We start from the raw sequence: 19,275 nt of genomic DNA on the forward strand, positions 1-19,275 counted from the left end.
ATTGAAATGCCAGGGAAGAGCTACTGAAACTAGATGGAGAAAGAAAAAGGAAATCTACACAAACTAACGTTTTGATTACTTCCATTCGTCTTTTCCTTTTGACCTTTTTACGACGTTTTACAAAGTAGTTAGCCCATATGACATTTCCCAAAAATATTGTTCGTCTTCTTGACACAGTCAGAAGCTTCGTCAACATAGGAAGCACAGCCAGAAGCTCAAAGCCACTTGTATTAGTAGAAATACCAATCCTGTCAGATGAATCGTCCATACTTGTACATAACTCTTACTAGTGCCATTATAATGCGACAGTAAATACATTCAAAGGTTGCAGTCGGATGAGCTAACATGGAGTACATGTCCTTATATGTACAGAGATGTGTGCAGGGAGTTAAGATGTTCAACTTCCCCAAATACCGTCGAAAAAATGAATCTGTCTGAAGCATACGTGAAAACAAAATAATCCGTATAGCTATTCCTTTAAACAGAAGCGAACGGTGAAGCTGTCTTGATCAGAACTTCAGATGTCCATAAAGCTGTCTAAACGTGTTGTCATTTCTGAGATCGTAGTACATCTTGTTGAAACATCACCATCTTGAATGTGTTTTGTCAGAGAAATCCGGTTGTTACTGGTTGAATCTAGTCTCATGGGCATGCGCAGTAGGTGTAAACAGGAAGAAGCTGGAAGAAACTACGGCAAATACAACGGGAAGACAAATTGACATCCACCGAAAAACGGAATATTGATCTTATTTTGTGTATGAGTGCGTTAACGGAAATTATGTAGCATATTACTTGATATTTATTAGAATCGAGACGCTGAGCATTTGTTGGAATTCTGTCGATAACATTTGCTAGCTGTAGCTGTTCCTAGCTTCGGCAGCCAGCGTTATAAAACACGGTATAGAGCTAAAATTCGCCTCCTTTTTGCAAGTCGACCAGATGGTCTACTAACCCCCTAACTTGCGTATCGGGTCAGGATTTTCTTGTAAGAATCGTTTTTGTCTCCATCACCAGCTGTATCCGATAGTATTGCTAGCAGCTCTAGAATTTAATTAGAAAATGGTTCAGAAAGACAAGAAGTTGGAGCCGAGTCAGGTCGAGGGCGAGCCGAACCCCAGTCCAGTCTCCAACGATGCTTGTGCCGAAGCTCCCGGACCGGTCGAAGAACCGAGCATTGGAGTTGAGCTGACTGGTCAAAGAAAATTCATCAGTGGAGTGGTGGAAGGTGATGCATTTTGCGAAGAATTAATGTCATTCAGTCAATTATATCGTTTTGCATGATGCCTACCCGACATTGTCAACCATTGTCAATAATTTGCTTGCGAGGATGGTTGTATTATCATTTTACAGAAATTAAAATAATAAATACCAAATATTATCATAATTAAGTCGCACGCTATTACCTAGCATAATATATTCATTAAGGCCCTGTGTGGTCTGCAGATGGAATTGTGTCATATTACATGATAGAAGATTAAAACGACCTCTTTACCACTAATCATGGATGTTAGCAGCACACTTAAGATTAAATTACGATGTTATAATAGTAGGGTTTTGTTACCGAGTGCAACAACCATCGTTGCAGAGAGGAATAGCAGACAGTCAAAAGGGGTGCAGTGAATTGTAAACCGAACTACAGGGTTGCCACAAGAGCCTCACATTTTCAGCATTTAAAAACTGAACACATTTGTCTCCTTTTTTGTCTGAAACAGGTTTCTATGGCCGTCCATGGACAATGGAACAAAGAAAAGAGCTGTTTAGAAGGTAATTCAACATGTTAGCAGTTCTCCACATCTGCCTCTGTCATTTAACTAATCTGTTAAATGTAAGTTAAATGTAACTAATGTATTTCCCCCAATTATGCCAGCCGTGGGACCCCCATCTTTCATAATCAATATTTAATTAGATTTTAATGCTGTTCTTGCACAGTATAATAGATGACATCAGTGGTGTAGTCTAGCATGAAGTTCCAACCCTCCCCATGCCGTCCCCCCCACCCATGCATAACTGCTCATTTTATAGTGGACACAAGGTGTGTGCCCTTATATCACGTAGACTACATCACTGGATCATATGCTAGCCAGCCTTGGCCTTCCTGTTCTAACCATAGCACATGCTGTGTGTCCCCAGGCAACAGAAATGGGGTCTGAACACCTACCTCTATGCCCCTAAAGACGACTACAAACACAGAATGTTCTGGAGGGAGATGTACTCTGTAGAAGAAGCAGGTGAGAGACACTACTTCCATTTATAATTCCCATATGCTCCCCTCCCCATCCCTTATGTTCAGTATTGCCTTTTCAGTCAGTTTGAATCTGCATTAGCCAAATCCTTTATCCGTCTGGGCAGTGCTTAACTGAACTGGAGAGAGTGTCTGGTACGCAGGTTGGTATTCAAACCGCTATGTTAAATCTATCCTAACAAGCCAACTATTTAAGCTATTGGACGTCCTGGTGATACGGCTATTTCTCGCAAGGTCGGTCACAAGGCCCTTCTGGGTCACATTCCCTACCATGTATTAATGTGTGTTCAAAGTGTGCCCCGCAAAGCGTATTTATTAGTGTGTAATACAATGTACGTGCCTTCTCCAAATTTACCCCCTTTATGTTTCTCTCTTTCCTTCAACCCCCCACCCCCCCCTTTTTCTCTCTTTCCTCATCTCCCAGAACAACTCATGACCCTGATCAGTGCCGCTAAGGAGTATGGGATAGAGTTCATATACGCCATCTCGCCCGGTTTAGACATCACCTTCTCCAACCTGAAGGAGGTTTCCACCCTCAAGAGAAAGCTGGATCAGGTAAGACTGCTTATTATGTCACCTCTGGCCGAGTAGCAGAGACACAGGCTTTGTTCATGTCTCAGGGCTTAAGGCTGGTCCATCAATAGAGATTCTCCATGAAACAAGCATCTCAGATTATTCGAGATGAGTCCTTAATCTGTGTCCAGATTACCGCATGACAGGGCTTTACATCTGACACCACAATGGCCGTCCCCTCCCCGCAGGTCTCTCATTTTGGCTGCAAGTCTTTCGCCTTGCTGTTTGACGACATCGACCACAACATGTGCCCTGCCGACAAGGAAGTGTTCAGCTCCTTCGCACATGCTCAGGTGTCGCTCACTAACGAGATCTTCCAGTACCTTTCTGAGCCAGAGACCTTTCTCTTCTGCCCCACAGGTAACTAACCCAACCCCCTTTTCCCCGCCCCCCCCCCCCCCCCCCCCCACACACACGCACACACACACAACACACACTTCATAGTCCACAGGTCTGAAAATGCTATCACTTCATAAAAAAATGCATGCTAGAGGATAATTGTTTCCAAGTCTGGTGTTGCATAGCCGTGAGTTGATTTCTTTGGTGTGTTGCTTGTCCGTCCTAACCAGAGTACTGTGGAACCTTCTGCTACCCTAACGTCTCGCAGTCGCCCTACCTCCACACCGTGGGAGAGAAGCTCCTCCCAGGGATAGAGGTGCTCTGGACAGGTGGGTGGGCTCCGGGCCCTGCTATGGGAGGTTCCCATACCTCCACACAGCTTCTCGATCATGCTACAACACATCTACACCTTAAACCACGTGTTTCCCTTTAAGCGGAGTTAACCCTGAATTCAGAGACGACCTCACCCCGGTCTAGTTCTTGTATCCGGGAATCCTGAATATTATCACATTAAGCACCCCTATGCATTGAACTATTGAAGCCCCGTAGACAAACTTAATTCCCAAAGATATCTAGTAGGAGAGAGTCCCTTCTCTCACGATGTGCCTGAACCTCTGATGTCGTCCCTCTCTCGGCAGGACCCAAGGTGGTGTCGAAGGACATCACGGTGGAGTCCATCGAGGAGGTGTCGAAGATCCTGAGGCGGGCGCCAGTGATCTGGGACAACATCCACGCCAATGACTACGACCAGAAGAGGCTGTTCCTGGGGCCCTACAAGGGCCGCTCCACGGAGCTCATCCCCAGGCTCAAGGGAGTCCTCACCAACCCCAACTGCGAGTTTGAGTCCAACTTCGTGGCCATCCACACACTGGCCACCTGGTACAAGTCCAACATGAACGGCGTACGGAAGGACGTGGTCATGAGTAAGTCTGGGCTCTCACTCTTAGACTCTGAAAGGGAAATGTGCCTCAGTGTTCAATATGCTTCTTTAGCATAGATTTATTTAGCCTAAAATTAAAGAATTGGCATAATCTCTGCTAAACAGAGATGTACACTTCCTGTTTGCAGGAGCAGTATGCTACACAAACTGTCACACATGCTTGTTAATCCATGTGTGAGGGATGTTAAGAGTCGGGTGTCTATTTCAAGTCCTGCAGGACTGTTTGTTTTGAATTGGTTAGCTCAGTCCCACCTACCTGACAGGGTTAGCTGAGGTTAGCAGGTGGTAAGGGGTCAGCTTTGGAAATAGATCAAAAACAATCATTTGACATGTTGCTATAATTATCTCTTTGTGTCACACACACCCCCCTCTTTGTGTGTCACTTTCACATTCTCTTCTCTCGCCCCTCCCTCTCTCTCTCGTTCACTCCCCCCCTCCCCTCCTCCATCGAATTTCTCCTCTTATCTCCTCCCTCCCTCCTTCTCTTTCTTCATCTCTCCATCCTCCTCTCTCCTGTCCTCCCTGCCTCCTCCCTCTCGTCCAGCTGATGGAGAGGACAGCACCGTGTCCATCCAGATCAAGCTGGAGAACGAGGGCAGTGACGAGGAGCTGGAGACCGACATGCTGTACAGCCCACAGCTGGCCCTCAAGCTTGCCCTCAACGAGTGGCTGGGAGAGTTCGGCGTGCCTCACCAGTACAACAGTAAGACCTGGCTAATCGCTCCTGGATAATTAACCCGACACTTCAGTTTCGGTCGTTGTAGCTTCTGAACATGTCCTTAACGTTTCATACAGAGTAGCTGATAATGCCTCAAATCTGTTGATGGTATCAAGTCATTTCCTTATGTGGTTCTTCTCACAGGTCGCCAGGTGCCTCACAGCGGAGCCAAAAGTTCAGCCATAGACGTGACCTCCATGGGCGCCTCCTCCCTCTGCTCCGCCACCACGGTGACCACTGTGTTCCAGCAGCCCATAATGTCCCCTGTGGCCCCCTCCCTCTGCCCGGACCCACACTCCCACCCTTTGACCAAGCCCCGGGCGGAGGAGGTGGAGGAGGTGGGTGCTGCTGTAGAAATCAATCCAACAAATAATCAAACGATTTACCGTGACAGTTAAATCTCAATGAAAGTCCTTCAAGAAAAGAAAAGAAAAAAGAATCGGATCAGTGTTCTGACCCTGTAGGTCCAGAACCTTCCTCGTCTCAGAAGACGGTTCGTGCTAGCGCTAGGGCACCTACCCTGTGTTTGAGTTGAGAGACATGTGGCCTCCGTTCCTCCAGGTGGAGGTAGAGAAGAAAGACTCGGACGAGGAGCCCATGGAGATGGCCGTGGAGAAACAGGACGAGGCTGGGGCAGAGGTCGACTCCGAGGCCAAGACCTCCAGCCCCCTGCTGTCTGAGAAGATGTCTGAGGACCTGAGGCCCATGGACACAGACAAGGAGAGCCTGGCCGAGTCCAAGTCCCTGGAGGAGTGCCTACAGGAAGACTCGGGCAGTGACGTGGCTCCCATGCAGACCGATGAGCAGCTAAAACAGGTGGGGCCGGAAGTATTCTTTTCCATTCATTTTTCATTGCATTCATTTCACAGAAGTTTTTTTAAATCCATAGCGGCATACAAACAGTGCAGCAGAAGAATAAGGAGCAGAAGTGCATAGTTCTAACAGTATTTTGGTGGTCACAGTCAAGGAGTGGTGATTTCACCAGGCACGGTGTAAAATAACATCTCAGCTACCAGGCATAGTTTGATGTCATCTGATCTGCTAATTGTTCCTGAAACAATGCTTCAACTGCAATGCTTCTTCAACACAATTCCTGGACTAGATTAGGTCCAGTCCGCCCCGCCCTGACCCACCTCTCTCCTCCCCCACAGGAGGTGTTTGTGCCTGGACCGGGAGAGAAAGCTCGCTTCATGGTGGAGCCCCTGTCCCTGGAGGACCTCAGCCTGCTGGCTGAGATGTTCTACCTGCCCTACGAGCATGGGCCCAAGGCCATGCTCATGCTCAAGGAGTTCAACTGGCTCCGGGCCAACAGCAACACCGTCAGCGTCAACTGCAAGGGCGAGGAGCCGGAGAAGGTAGGAGGGAGGGAGGATGGAAGGAGGGTGGGATAGACAGACAAGGAGACAGAGATGGTAGGGGGAGGGAGGAAGGAGGGATAGATAGATAGGCAAGAAGACACAGAAGGTAGGGGGAGGGAAGGATGGATGTAGATAGATGGGACAGTGTACCAAAGGAGTAATAGGGAAGGATGGATAGTGATGAATGGATAGAGAGACTGATGGATGGAAGCTTCTAGTTAGTGATGGTTATAGATCTGTGGGTATAATAGTTTTACTGCCCTCTCTTGGGTAGTAGTGGCCCAGGGAGAGAGAAGGGCCTGACAAATATAAGAAGTTCTGAGCTTGTAAATGCGGTCAGGTTTGGTGGTGATCCTGGGAACTCCAAACTCAAAATGGTGGATATGCAGAACTATAGGGGTGGTACAAGCAGTACCCTTTGCTGCCATGGGGTGGTGGTGTGTGTTCTCACTGCTAAATGGACACGGTTCTCCCCATAAGTTCATTAGAGCTCAGGGTTCTATCTTTATTTGTATTATGTTGGGAGAACCCTGATGCTTTTAGATGCTTTTTTCAACAGTCTCTCTCTCCCTTTCTCTTTGTCCGTCCCTCTCTCTGTCTCTCTCGCTCTCCTCCTCCTCCACCCCCACCCTCCTTCTCCATTCCTGCCCTGTCCTGCAGGTGGCAGAGTGGCGGACCAGGGCCGAGACGTTTGAGGAGATGTGCTGCTCCGTGATCCAGATGTTCACCCGTCTGTCCAACTCTGTCAACCGCACCATCCTGTACGACCTGTACCCATACATCTGGGACATCAAGAGCATCGTCTCCATGGTCAAGTCTTTCGTCCAGTGGCTAGGTACGTAGCTGTGGATCACCAGACAAGGGGTGCAGTAGAGATATCAACCGGAGAGACCACACAGAGACAGCTATGGTCACCTCTGGTGGTGAAGACATGGAGGAGTCTCATCTAGAGGAGAGCTCAGAGCTCTTATGTAGCAGGAACACAACACAGGCTGATAGCTTAGATACGGTCACCAGGACGGCCTTAGTCTGTCTTATCTCCCTGCGTGGTAGACGGAGACATCCACACAACCATATTCAGCTTTAGAACAGTGTGACTGAAGACCCTGCCTGTCTGATTGATAGCGGACTGAGGGTGGATTCATGAAAAGAAAAAGAAAAGATGATCAGAATTAGCTTTATTTGCCAAGTAAGTTTACACAAACAAGGGTTTTCTGTGGCGGGAAGAAATGTAGCTCGCGAAGCCATTCATTGTCTGCTTAACAGATGTGCAAAACCTTCATTTTAGACCTAATCGCACCACAATGACTAGCCAAGATCATGATACTATAGTCGCTATGATGCTTCTTTTTTCCATTTGTTTGTGTATTTGTTTACTTGTTTACTACTGACTGAATGCTGACTGCATCGCTAAGCGCCCCCCTCCAGTTAGCTGTGTTGACTGAGGTCTGACCTCTGTGTGGAAGGACGTTCAGCTGGGTTAATGCTGCTTGCTGTGTGTCACATCACTGCTGCGTAAACACACACTCCCCTCCATGCCCTAGCGCGCACGCGAGCTTGGAGAGACAGGTGACTGACTGGGGAAGGTAAGACCATTCTGGTGCAATAGCAAACAACTAAGCCTGAACTTCTACCTTCGGGATATGTCTTGTGGAACTGTAGAAGCTCCACTGTGAAGAGTCCTGTGAAGGGAACGTTGTTGAATAGATGATCAGAGATCTAGAAGCTCTCCTGGAAGGTTCCTTCTAGCTGCATCAGAGCTGAGCTGGGGTAGCGCCTCATCTACTGTTTCTGTAAACAATGATCTCACTCATGCATTCTCCAGCTGGACAAAAACATTCTGTCTCACACACACACACACACACACAAACCTGTTCTCACACACCGTTTCCCCCCTACCACCACCACACATAAGCACTGTCTCTCTTACAACCACACACACGGAGGCGATAGGTGTGCCCTGATCCAGCTAGAAGACCAGACCCAGAGAGGCTGCCTTGATGGAGTGTGAAGCACCAGCATGGTCTGTAGTCTCCCCATAACCCAGTTTCATCCACAGGTTTCTGTCCTGTCCTTGTCTAGATGGACAAGCTGAGGACCCTAAACGACTCTACCACACAGCAGGCAGCAAGCCCACACTGGCAGATCCACCTCCACACCAAAGTCACTGACAAAATGGACCCGTTTTGTACAAGCCCCAACTATACACTAACGATTGTAGGGGAAAAGAAACGACAAATATCCATTGATCAAAGAGCCGGTATATTTGTTTTCAGTCCCACTGACACAATAATGTAGTTCTGACACATTCTAATGTGTTGATGGCCCATGTGTCCACACAGGACATTTAAATCTCTCCTTTCCCATGGTCCTCTTCCTCCCCCTGATGCCCTGCAGCTGGCATTCAGTCCCCTCCTCCCTGGTGTTGAACTGAGAACAGTTATTAATGAATATCTTCTATTGTTTCTCCCCTCGCCATGTGCAGATGGACGCATCCACTCCCAACACTTTCTACTGCTATTGGATCGCCAGTGGCCAATGTACTCACTATGTAGGCCTTGTCACGTTTTTGTGTGGTTTCCGTTAGGGGTCGAAACCCCATTCTCATAACAGCAAAACGTTACGATAGCGGAAAAGGAAAAAACAAACTTCTGATTGGGATTGAGATGGAAAGGGATGAAGCAGCCCTCCGGATGAAGTCACATTTTTGCGCAGCGATGTTTTAGTATCCGTGTTAAGACGTGTTAACGCCAACATCTCTTTCTCTGACAGCTTCTCTCTAACGTGGTTTCATCTCCATCAGCTGTCCTGTAGAGACGGCCCTCCAGCGCCAGAGGCACCTGTTAACGGACTCATCCCTGGCTCTCACTCTCATCCCACATCATGTTCTCTGTATCGTTAGGCCCGTAGACCCACTAGAACCACAGGCCCAAATGTCAGCCTCAAACCAGTTCTGATTGGTTGGGTAACACAACACCAGAGTCTTTGTGACTAGTAATGTAGCCTGCTTGCAGGTAACTGGTAAAAAGTTAAGTAATGAGCTCATTGAGTGGCCATTGCTGCTCCTGTAATCTTGGAGCATTAACACGTGGGGTTTACAAGTGAAAGCCAGCTATGAGGCCCCTCCCTCTGCGGGTGCATCTGTGCGCTGATTGGTTCCCGCTTCTCACAGGAAGTGCTCTTAAAGGTCAGGGTGAGGTTGAGAGGTCATAGCAGGGGTGTTTCCTGCCCCGGCTGCAGCGCACTGCATTGGTCTCGTCACATGACATGGCGATGTGGCTTGCCACTAGGTGTAGTCCAAACGTCATCTCCACCCCCTTCAAGATTCAAGTTTTCGAAAGCTTTATTGTCCTTTTGCTGCATGTGCGTAGAGCATGACAAATAGGTCAAACATCTTTAGAAGTCATGTGTAGACTTCCCTTGTTTTGTAAATGTTCTGGAAATTGACAGGGCAAGCAACATTTAGAGAGTTTCAGGAGTGCTGAGAACCTTCCGGCACCTGCTCCCCCTCCTCTCCCCCTAGTTCAGCATCTCTGCTGGGTCTCTTGGCCTTCAGAATAGACCTTATCTGACACAAACTTAGGTGCTTAGAAGGAAATATCCCTCCTCTCTCTCTCTCCTCTCTGTCTCTCCCTCTCTCGTCTATCTCTCTTGCTGGTTTGATGAGGCCCGCTCCCCGGTCATGTGACGAGGCAGATAGGAGGAGAATGTGACTTCAGACGAGGAGCTGAGATGAGAACAGTGGGGTGATGGCAGCTGAAGCTTACAGACCAGACCAACGAGGCACCCAGACCTGGACTGAGGGAACGTTCTCAATGGTTCCTCCATGTTAGGTTCAAGGAACGTGTTGAGGTTGAGCTGATCTCAGAGGCCCAGTTAGAACCTCTCAAGTATCGACCTGTGTGAAACGGTGCGAGTCGACACACTGCCCGTTATACAGAGAGAAGGGCTTGTGTCGAGATGATTCACATTCTCGTAGTTTGCGTGACAAACTACACCAGTAGTACTTGATGGAACGTTAAAGGGCCCAGTTACAGAGATCTCTGAGATGGTCGTAGTGTGTTCACCTGAGGAGAGGAATAATAAGGACTTCTCAGTTAGACCTCAAAAGTAGTGGTCTGAGATTGGTCACCTTGATGATGTATTTTTGTTAGGAAGGATTTCCACTTCCAGAAGTAAGCTTTGGTTGCTTGATCCCCAGTAGGCCAACCCCCCCCAAAAATATTTTTTGTTTTTTACAAATCCTTTACATGGAACCAAAACACTAAATAACATTTATAAATATTTGTTGTCTTTGGATAATGATAACGGACGCCGATATACCCGCTCCCCCTCCCCCGTTCCCTCCATCTCCGTTGGAGCGCCCTGTCACTATGGTAACCTGATGTCCGCTTGGCTGTGCTCCTAACAGGGTGTCGTAGTCAGACCTCAGCACAGTTCCTTAGTGGAGACCAAGAGGCCTGGGCCTTTAGGGGCGGTCTAGCAGGAGAGTTCCAGGTATCCCTCACACTGACTTCACAGCTGAAAAAACGAGTTTGTATCGAATGTTAGAATGTGTGTTCAGTGTTGCGCGCACGCTTATATGAAAAGATGCAAGGGTTTGGTCTGGGAAAGGGGAGCTGATATCTGACGATAGACTTTTGGATTCTGTGGATGGTGGATTCACCCCATTCCTTCTACTTCTTAACAGACACCCACATCTTTGGCTTCGAGGTGAGCGTTTGTTATACTTTTGGGAAATGATTTCATTGAAAGAAATTGACCTCATGGGAGAACGAAAGCTTGTTCTGCTCAAACAGGCATTACGTTGTTTTTAACAATCTCTAAATTCGAAATTCTTTCAGCGACTGCCCAAAGGAGATGCTGCTCTTCCCTGGCGCACGCGGACGCTAGCGAGCATGGCTAGGGATTTTATTTCCATGACATCTCATTTCTTTGCAGGAAAGCACAGCGCAAAAAAATTACCCCCCTCTCCCTCCCCCCCCCTTTTTTGCACGCGCAAGCATTTTAAAGCATCGCAGCGCCAGCGAGAACGCAAGCGAGACCTCCCGCGAGACTCAAAAACAAAAACTCCACGACAAAAAAACTCCAACTTAACTGCTCTAGTCGTGCGCCGTCTCAGGCTTTGCGAACAGCAAAAAGCCTGCATGGCATGTAGTCTTAGAGAACAACTTACTGCTAGGTAGTATGGTAGTGTATCCTCGGGCAGCTCTTGCCAGTGTTGTTTTGCTCCTGGAGTTTTGCCTGTCTCTCCCCTGCGCCTGCATCACAACCTTTCTCAACAGGAGGGCCCTCTGCGCAGCGCCAGCGAGTACTTGCGATGCCTTTAGACACATGGGAAAAGGAGCATCTCCTCTAGCCAGTAACGCCTTTCCTCAGACCAAGTCAACACCCTCACACTCTGTTTTCTCTCTCTCTCTTCAAAAAATATGTTATGCATTGCTTTTTTTGGAGCAATGCTCTTTTAGTGATAGAAAAGTTCAGATATTTTTGCCATCAAGTTTGTCATTTACTGAGGTCTTCCACTGTCCCTCCAGAATGAGCCTCAGAATGAGTCCATGTTGTCCGTCTAGGCAAGGCTTGTGTTGAGGCCTAGCTCATTCTGGAGGGACAGTGATTCAGCTGCAGTAAATGATAGGCAGCCAACTCTGTATCAGAGTCCCAGATCCCCTAAACACATCTGTTTTGATACCCACAGAGATTGTTGCCTATAGAAGGGGCAAACGATCTTTTCTACCAGCCTCCACCTTCAATGCCAACCTCCAAAATCTATTCCATACGGCCCTACTATCCCAAGGATGAGGTGAGGAGAAGATTACACCTTTTGGATCACTGTGTGTGTAATTGGGTTTCAAAGTGTTGTCGTGCATGTAGTGTTCCCCATCACACCCCTGTCTAACTGTGTGTGTGTGTGTGTGTGTGTTTGTTTTGCAGCCTGCAGTCTATAAGATTTGCAAGGAGATGTATTCTGAAGGGATAGAGGAGGTTCCGTTCTCCGAACAGGAGCCAGACCTCATAGGAGACAGGTAGGACCTGGAGAACACGTATGGCTCTCCACCGATAACTTCAGGGAAGGAAGGCTCCACTTGACATGGTACGGTCTGACCAAAGACGTGTGTGTGCGTGCGTGCAGGCTGGTGGGAGGATTCCTGACCCACAGCCCAGACTACGGCTTCGTCCTGGAGGATGAAGAGGGGATCTGTGGCTACGCCCTGGGCTCCCTGGACGTCAAGCCCTTCGTCAAGACGTGCAATATGAGCTGGATCCCCTCCATGCAGGAGAAGTACAACAAGCCCGACTGCCAGAAGGATCTGTCCGAGGCCGAGGTAGGAGGCCCGGCCTGGTTCCTCAGCACCTCGCTGGGGTCCCATTTTCAAGTCTCTCCTTGTACCTCCCCGGGGTAAAAACATCTGCTGAAAAGGCAGAAAACGTAACATCCAAATAGCTTCAAGCTCTCCTCCCTATTCAGGGCTCGACAATAACGATGGCCCGGGGCCAGTAAAAAGTTACGTCGGGACAGTTAAACTAGCAACTCACTGGCCCGATCAGGCCACTGCTCGTGGGGCGCAACGTTGACCAATCAAGAGTTGAGTAGTGAGTGGTTGTCAAATTGTAATTCTCTAATCTCAATAAAAAGTTTACCACTGGCGCGAGACACTGAAGTGAAGATGGCAGCAAAGGAGAGCTACGAGCTCAAACGGAAGCGACTTTTTAATGTAACTAAGATGCACTGTGTCGTCTGTCGAATGTTCCCGTCTAAAGCAGACAAAAGTGGATATTTTTACACAGGCACCGGCAATTCCCTGACCAGCCATGCTAATAGCAGACAGCACCTGGTTTGCGTGACAGCTGGTTGACAATCCATCTTCCAGACTGTTGACCATGCTGGTCAGGAATTTAATTGCAGATGCCCATCGAGGTATTGCACGACTTATAACAACGGCATATCATGTAATTAAGACGGCCAGCCGTTCGCCTCGTTCCCCCGGGCTATTGAACTGCAGCAGAAGAATGGTGTAGACTTGGGTACTCAGTATCATACTGATGAAATGCTATGGAAGCTTTTATATATTAGCATTGAGGGACCAGAGGTTTCACAGTTTCATCCAGACAGTTTGGTTTTGTTGTTAAATTTTTTTTAACGTTGAGCCCTGCTATTCATAATTTGTTCATTTAGCAGAATCCAAAGCGATGTACAGGGGAGTTGAAAGTCAGACTTTGATTTGCTTGATTTGCTCTACCATTGAGCTGTACCCATCCCTCTCCCATCTTCTCTCTGTTCCTCTGTAGAAGATGATGCTGAGTTTCCACGAGGAAGTGGAGGGACTTCCGGAGACCTTCCTCTCCAACTTCCCCTCCCTCATCAAGGTCGACGTCCACGCCAAGGTCACTGACCCCAGCGTGGCCAAGAGCATGATGGGATGCCTACTCTCGTCAATCAAGGCCAATGGTAGGTGGTGTCCATGACGTGGGAAAACCAGCCTGTCGAATTGAAAAGGAGGGATGGGTTCTGATCTTCACTCTCTCTTTCCCACTCCTCTCTCTCTCTTCCCTTCGTGCTGTCTCCCCCCCTCCCTCCTCTCTCTATCTCCCTCCCCAGGCTCCCACGGCGCGTTCTGCGAGGTGCGCCAGACAGATAAGCGGATGCTGGACTTTTACAGTAAACTGGGCTGCTTCGAGGTGGCCAAGATGGAGGGCTTCCCAAAAGACGTGATCATCATGGGTCGCAGCCTCTGAGAGTGCCCCCTAGTGGAACTGATGGAGTGTACAGAGAAAGAAACGGCGAGAGGGGGAGGGAGGGGGGGGGGGGGCGCTCGCCTGCCACCCGTACCATCCATGAGGGTTTTTCTACCACATGATCATCAGGGCCAGCCCGAGGGTGGCCAGGTTTTCGAAGCTTGGTCATCCCTCAAGGCCCAAGGTGCTTTCCATAGATGTTCTGGAGCTCCTCTGGATCCACTAGGTCCAGGAGCCCAGGGGTTCATCTTCAGCAGGCTGTCAATGAGTCCTGTCTGTGCGTGTATGTGTATTTGTGTGTTGGGGATTAGAGCCGAGATGGAGGAGAGTTTCCCTCCGTGATTGGGCGTTAGAATGGAGCAGGAGGCGACTACTCCCCCATGCGGCTCCAGATAGCAGGAGCTGGCCTAGGCTCCTCCGGCTCCTTTAGCCTTCAACCCCTTCACCTTCCCTCCCTCCACCAGCCCATCTACACCACACCACAGGGAACCAAGAAATTGATAGAAAGGCCGGCCTATAGTCTCCAACGAGCGCTTACCACTCTACCTGACACACAGGTGTTCCCCAGCTTCTCACATCGGAGCCAGCCCTGTAGCACTCTGGTCGGGGGCGCAGGGCTGTGTGGGGAGGGAGGGAAAGAGGCCCCCTAGTGCAAGACTGCAGGACAGCAGCAGGAAGGACATTTCTGAACTTGATTACTGGCACTTGTGTTCCTTAAGTTCATCCATGGGGGGAGGGGTGTAAAAACAAAAACAAACATCTTCGGTTTTCCAGGAGACCCACACGCCTGTAGAAGGAAGTGTTAGTGGAGACGACTGACGACCAGAGGAACCTGCCTCTGGGTCCGTCTCCACCTGGATAGAAGTAGCCTAGTCCATGGATCTACACGGTTCTCAGCTTTTTTGTTTGTGTATTTGTTTTGTGTATTGCTTTTCAGTTGATATATACTGTATATTGATATACTATACATATATGGCCTTTTGGTTCATTGCCTTGCATGTGTTTAATGTCCTACTAGAGAGCCTGGTGTTACTCTTTCTTGTCTGTCAGACTGGAAGTTTGTCTGTCAGACAGTCAGCTGGAGTTGGGGGTTAAGGGTTAGTCTGCCCTGTGTCTGCTCCTTCTCGGACGAGTGGCTCAATGTCCAGCCTCCTTGACGGCCCTTAGTACACTGTAGCACGCAAATCAAAACAGCAACAGATATCCCAACCTAATGCACAGGTAATGAATCCCTGGGTTTGGTTGAGCTTCAACCAGAGACACTGAGTAATATTAGCCTCCCTGGATCCATCTCCATAGTTTCAACACTAGCTTCACTCCACCATAGCCTACCAGCTCATCTTCCCGACCTTTCTTGGCCAAGGATAAGGGGAACGTCCTACTACTATCCCCAGAAGGTCCCTGGGTGCCTGTGCTGGATCCAGCATACAGCATGTCTACAATCCAGCTAGATAAACAGCACGCAGAGAGCATTCCCCTACCATGCTGAGTAAAGACGATTATCTGTTCTGGACATTTATATTTCTACCTGTTACTTGTGAGTAGACGTCCTTATTCTGGTGTATAGCAACATACCTCTGTGCTTAGGTCACATCCGCCTATCACCAAAGTGGCACCGACCTGCAGGGGTGTGTGTGCGGAGGAGGCTTTTTTGTATCTTAATTGTTCAATGTTTTGTACTCAAAACGTGTTTTCTCCTCGTTTTTGCTTTGTTTGTTTTTTGTAAATCTTGAAGATAGTAAAAAGCACTTTGATGAAGATGATTATTACAGGAATGTTCTTGTTTGTTACCTGAGAGGCTGCCCTGCCGTGTCCTCTGTGTACAGTCGCTGCCTGACAATGTGATGTATTTGATACTGTAGCCCAGAGTCCTCCATACACGAGGACTGTGCCAATGAGTGGTCCATTCTTTTTTTCTTTTTTTTCAATTTGTTCACTGTTTAGTTCCCTGTTTTTTTAGAAGCTTTACTAGGGGAACTCTTGTTTGGTGTAACATTCTCGAAGGAATGCTTGCTTTGTTTCATATTCTAAAAGGAACAGTTTGATCCTCCAGTGCTTTCATCGTCACCTCTTCATAGAGAGGTGTAGAACATCTGCCTATATGCTCATGGTATGCACGATGACAGTTTGTTTTAGAATAAAGTCATTTTAGTCCACATAGGGGGAATTAGAAGTATGGTTGTCAACCTCTAAGCCACAATGCCTGTGTGCGCCATAATTTTTTTAATTTACAATAAATTTACTCAACCATGTTTGTTTTTTATGACTAAATTTGCCTTCCACTTTTTGAGTTACTCAGAGCACAAACTGTTATTACAAAAAAAAGTTTGTAACATGAGAATACAGTTCTGATTCCAGACGTTCCATTAAGAACCATTTCAGGTCAAAAAGAATCGTTTGAGGTTCCAAACATCTCCTTCCTGGTCTGAAAATTGTTGTAACTTGGTGTTCTGTATTATTACTATGGTTTCTAAAGACATCATTCATAGTGGATTACAAGTAGATATAGGATGTATATAGAGAGCAAAACAATGTGTTATACATCTCTACATTGTGGCCAGATTCTCTGGCCTCTTTATTGCTACACTAGCGATAAAGATAGTAACCGTAACCTCTTGGACAGTTTACTGCATTGCTTGTGCTTTATTGACATGCTGGCTTCTTCATTCTGGTGACTGTGAAGTAGCGATGGAAGGGGTGTCATTTGTACAGTTGATTATGCTTGAATATACCTTTTGCGGATGGGAAGGGGCATTTTGATTCATACACCTGAAACTACAACTTCTGTAAGATTTGTATGTAAAAGAAGATGATTCATATGAATAAACTATGATTACAGCATTCTGGTGTGGGTGCGATTGTGATATATATTGCGGGTTGATAAAATGTCAGCTGGCACCATAAATGTTTATATTTACTTTGTTGACCCATTTAAATTAAGGTTTGGTCACACCCACTGTTAGGAGTAAACGAGCCCAGACGGAGAGGGAGGCAGGTTATGGTATGGAACGTGGCCTCAGGACGCATATTAATGACGTAGTCAACGTTGCGACGAGTTTTATTTCAGATTGAAGGAGTGATTTGATCTCAGCAGAAGAATTTACGAATATAACAATGTCGTACGCAGACGACGAATCCTCGGAGTGTGGCAGTGCGGGACCATCCAAACTGGAAAGCTACGTTTTCAGTAAGATCGCAGCTTATGAAATGCGATATTATTATTTTTTTTAACTTTTGATTAGCACACGTGGGGAATCGCTGTGCCACTGCCAATTGCACGTTTATTAAGTAATGACACCAGGCTGAAAAATACCTAAACAAATTAGCGGTGTCTGTATTTAGTTGCCGTTGTAGATAAATGTAATGAGGTAAAATGTTGTTGGCCAAGTTATATCGAACTATTAAGAGGGCATTGAACGACAAACACGTGTAACAAAATGGCATCGTATCTTCTCAGGCTGTGAACTTTCTTCCAAAGTACCATTCTACACCTTTCAAGGAGATGAAGAGGAGGATTTGGAGCACTTTCTTGAATTACGAACGGTAGCAGATTCATTATTGTTACCGATTGCATTTTTTTAATGAACCAGTTATTTATCTGTACTCTGATCAATCGCTCTTCTGTAATCTCGAGCGTAGCGTTGCATCTCGCGTGTGAGTCAGTATCCTAAACACGTGTTTTTTTCTGTCGGGGGTATTTTAGGTATGTCTTGGAGAGGGAGCAAAAGAGGAAAGTAACGTGGTTGAGGTAACGGCCATGAACCACCGAGGCAAGACCATCTCTGTGCCTGTGGCAAACCTCCACATCAACTGCCTGCCTATGGTACACTAGTCTTTTAAAATGTTTACATTACAAAACATTGCCTCTCAAAGGGGGAGATGGGGACTAATATGAAGGACGAATAGATATTATCAGTCCATTCAGACAGTCTCCTAATGTGAGTTCTGCCATGGTGTCTAGTCATTGGTTTCTGTCTCATCCCTGCTGTGTTTCTCAGGTGAGTCTGGGGGAGTTCGAGCTGAAGGCTCCGGTGACCATCCGTCTGAGATCTGGAACAGGGCCTGTGACTGTTAGTGGACTTCACCTCATAGGTAAGATTTTTGATGTGCGCAGTACTGTACACAGCGAGGGAAGAATGGCTATACTCAGTGGTAGTCCACCCCCCCCCCCCCCTCACACACACACATACATTCTTTTAAAAAGTATAATCACTTTTTTTCTGATAGTTTGACACTTTCATATCTTAGCTTCACGCAGACTTTCACAGCTTCCCGCATGCTAGGAAATCCATTCTTACTGGGAGTGTGATGTCGTTTTCTGTCAGACAAACTGGGTTACCCCGCTTGGAATGTCCTGTTACCATGACAACCGCCTGGGCTTTCAATGGATGCTGCCTCAGGGTCCTTGTCCGTTGTAACCCCAGTATCTGTTCTCATCCCGTAGCCTCAGACGAGCTTGGGTCGGATCTGTCCGATGAGGAGGAGGAGCTGGATGAGGAGATTGTCCCCATCAAACCTGCTAAGAAGAAGCAGAAGTTGTAGAAGACAATCTGTCAGAGCCTGCTTCATTTGGACTTTTTATAAGAAAAATAAAGGGATGTTCTTAATCCCATTAGATACATTTTATATATCAACTTCCGTTTTGCTGCCCTAAGATGACACCCATAGGTGTTGGTCATGCTAAACATGGTGTGGTTGAGGCTGGAGGGGGTTTGCCCTTAGAGACTGAATGAATTTGGTTTTATTACAAAACACTGCATTCTTTTTGTGACACAATCTGGATTTTGAATAGGATTGATAAAAAAGTGTGTATGGATGTTGATCTTCAAAGAAAATGTGATTTTCTCACATACGACACCAGCAGTTGACTCTGTAATGACTCAAAACCCTTAAAGGTTTTAAGAGAGTTTGAACACATTTGTATTTGTTTGCATGCTTTGACATATTTGAAACCCCCTTTTAGCCTGGGAGCCAGACTACTCTGCCAGTCCCTGCTTCATTTTCATTGGCAGATTGGTCTGGTTCCCATTCAAACAGATTTCCCTCTGACCAGATTCGGGTCGGGCCAGTAAGAACGGTTTACCTGACATGGGGTTGGTTTAAGCGACTATACAGAAGTGTAGTTGAGGCTAGAACCAACTAAGATGGCTCTTCATTGTTCTGATTGGTTGTGTATATACATTTGCGTCCAGAGGCATTTAAGTTCCTTTGGAACTAAAAAAATGAACTGAGGTTCCATGGATTACCAAATTACTATACCATTTTGAGTGGTGTCTCATGTCATGATGTTCTATGAAATGCATCTTTCTGAAGTGTTATTTTTTTGTATGTTTACAAATTGTTTAAATAAAGTAAAATTCTTGTGATG

General features: G+C 47.0%; 2 protein-coding genes and 1 long non-coding RNA gene across 3 annotated transcripts in view; all 3 read left to right on the forward strand.

The window, feature by feature from the left end:
• LOC134021996 (uncharacterized) overlaps positions 1-19,275 on the forward strand; it is an 82,437-nt gene that overhangs the window by 44,564 nt on the left and 18,598 nt on the right. The gene's annotated exons all lie outside the window — the stretch shown is intronic.
• On the forward strand, positions 662-16,159 carry oga (O-GlcNAcase). The gene is made up of 18 exons (XM_062463138.1): positions 662-1,225; positions 1,713-1,764; positions 2,131-2,228; positions 2,667-2,797; positions 3,004-3,175; positions 3,385-3,483; positions 3,793-4,077; positions 4,639-4,797; positions 4,957-5,150; positions 5,374-5,628; positions 5,964-6,167; positions 6,831-7,005; positions 10,582-10,667; positions 11,869-11,973; positions 12,105-12,196; positions 12,304-12,496; positions 13,461-13,620; positions 13,771-16,159. The coding sequence occupies exons 1-18, from the start codon at positions 1,060-1,062 to the stop codon at positions 13,905-13,907; spliced, it is 2,763 nt and encodes a 920-aa protein (XP_062319122.1). The 5' UTR covers positions 662-1,059; the 3' UTR covers positions 13,908-16,159.
• On the forward strand, positions 16,885-19,273 carry npm3 (nucleophosmin/nucleoplasmin, 3). Its single transcript, XM_062463142.1, has 5 exons — positions 16,885-17,094; positions 17,365-17,450; positions 17,611-17,730; positions 17,906-17,999; positions 18,352-19,273. The coding sequence occupies exons 1-5, from the start codon at positions 17,022-17,024 to the stop codon at positions 18,447-18,449; spliced, it is 471 nt and encodes a 156-aa protein (XP_062319126.1). The 5' UTR covers positions 16,885-17,021; the 3' UTR covers positions 18,450-19,273.

Source organism: Osmerus eperlanus, chromosome 6 (assembly GCF_963692335.1).
Source record: "Osmerus eperlanus chromosome 6, fOsmEpe2.1, whole genome shotgun sequence".
Taxonomy (NCBI): domain Eukaryota; kingdom Metazoa; phylum Chordata; class Actinopteri; order Osmeriformes; family Osmeridae; genus Osmerus; species Osmerus eperlanus.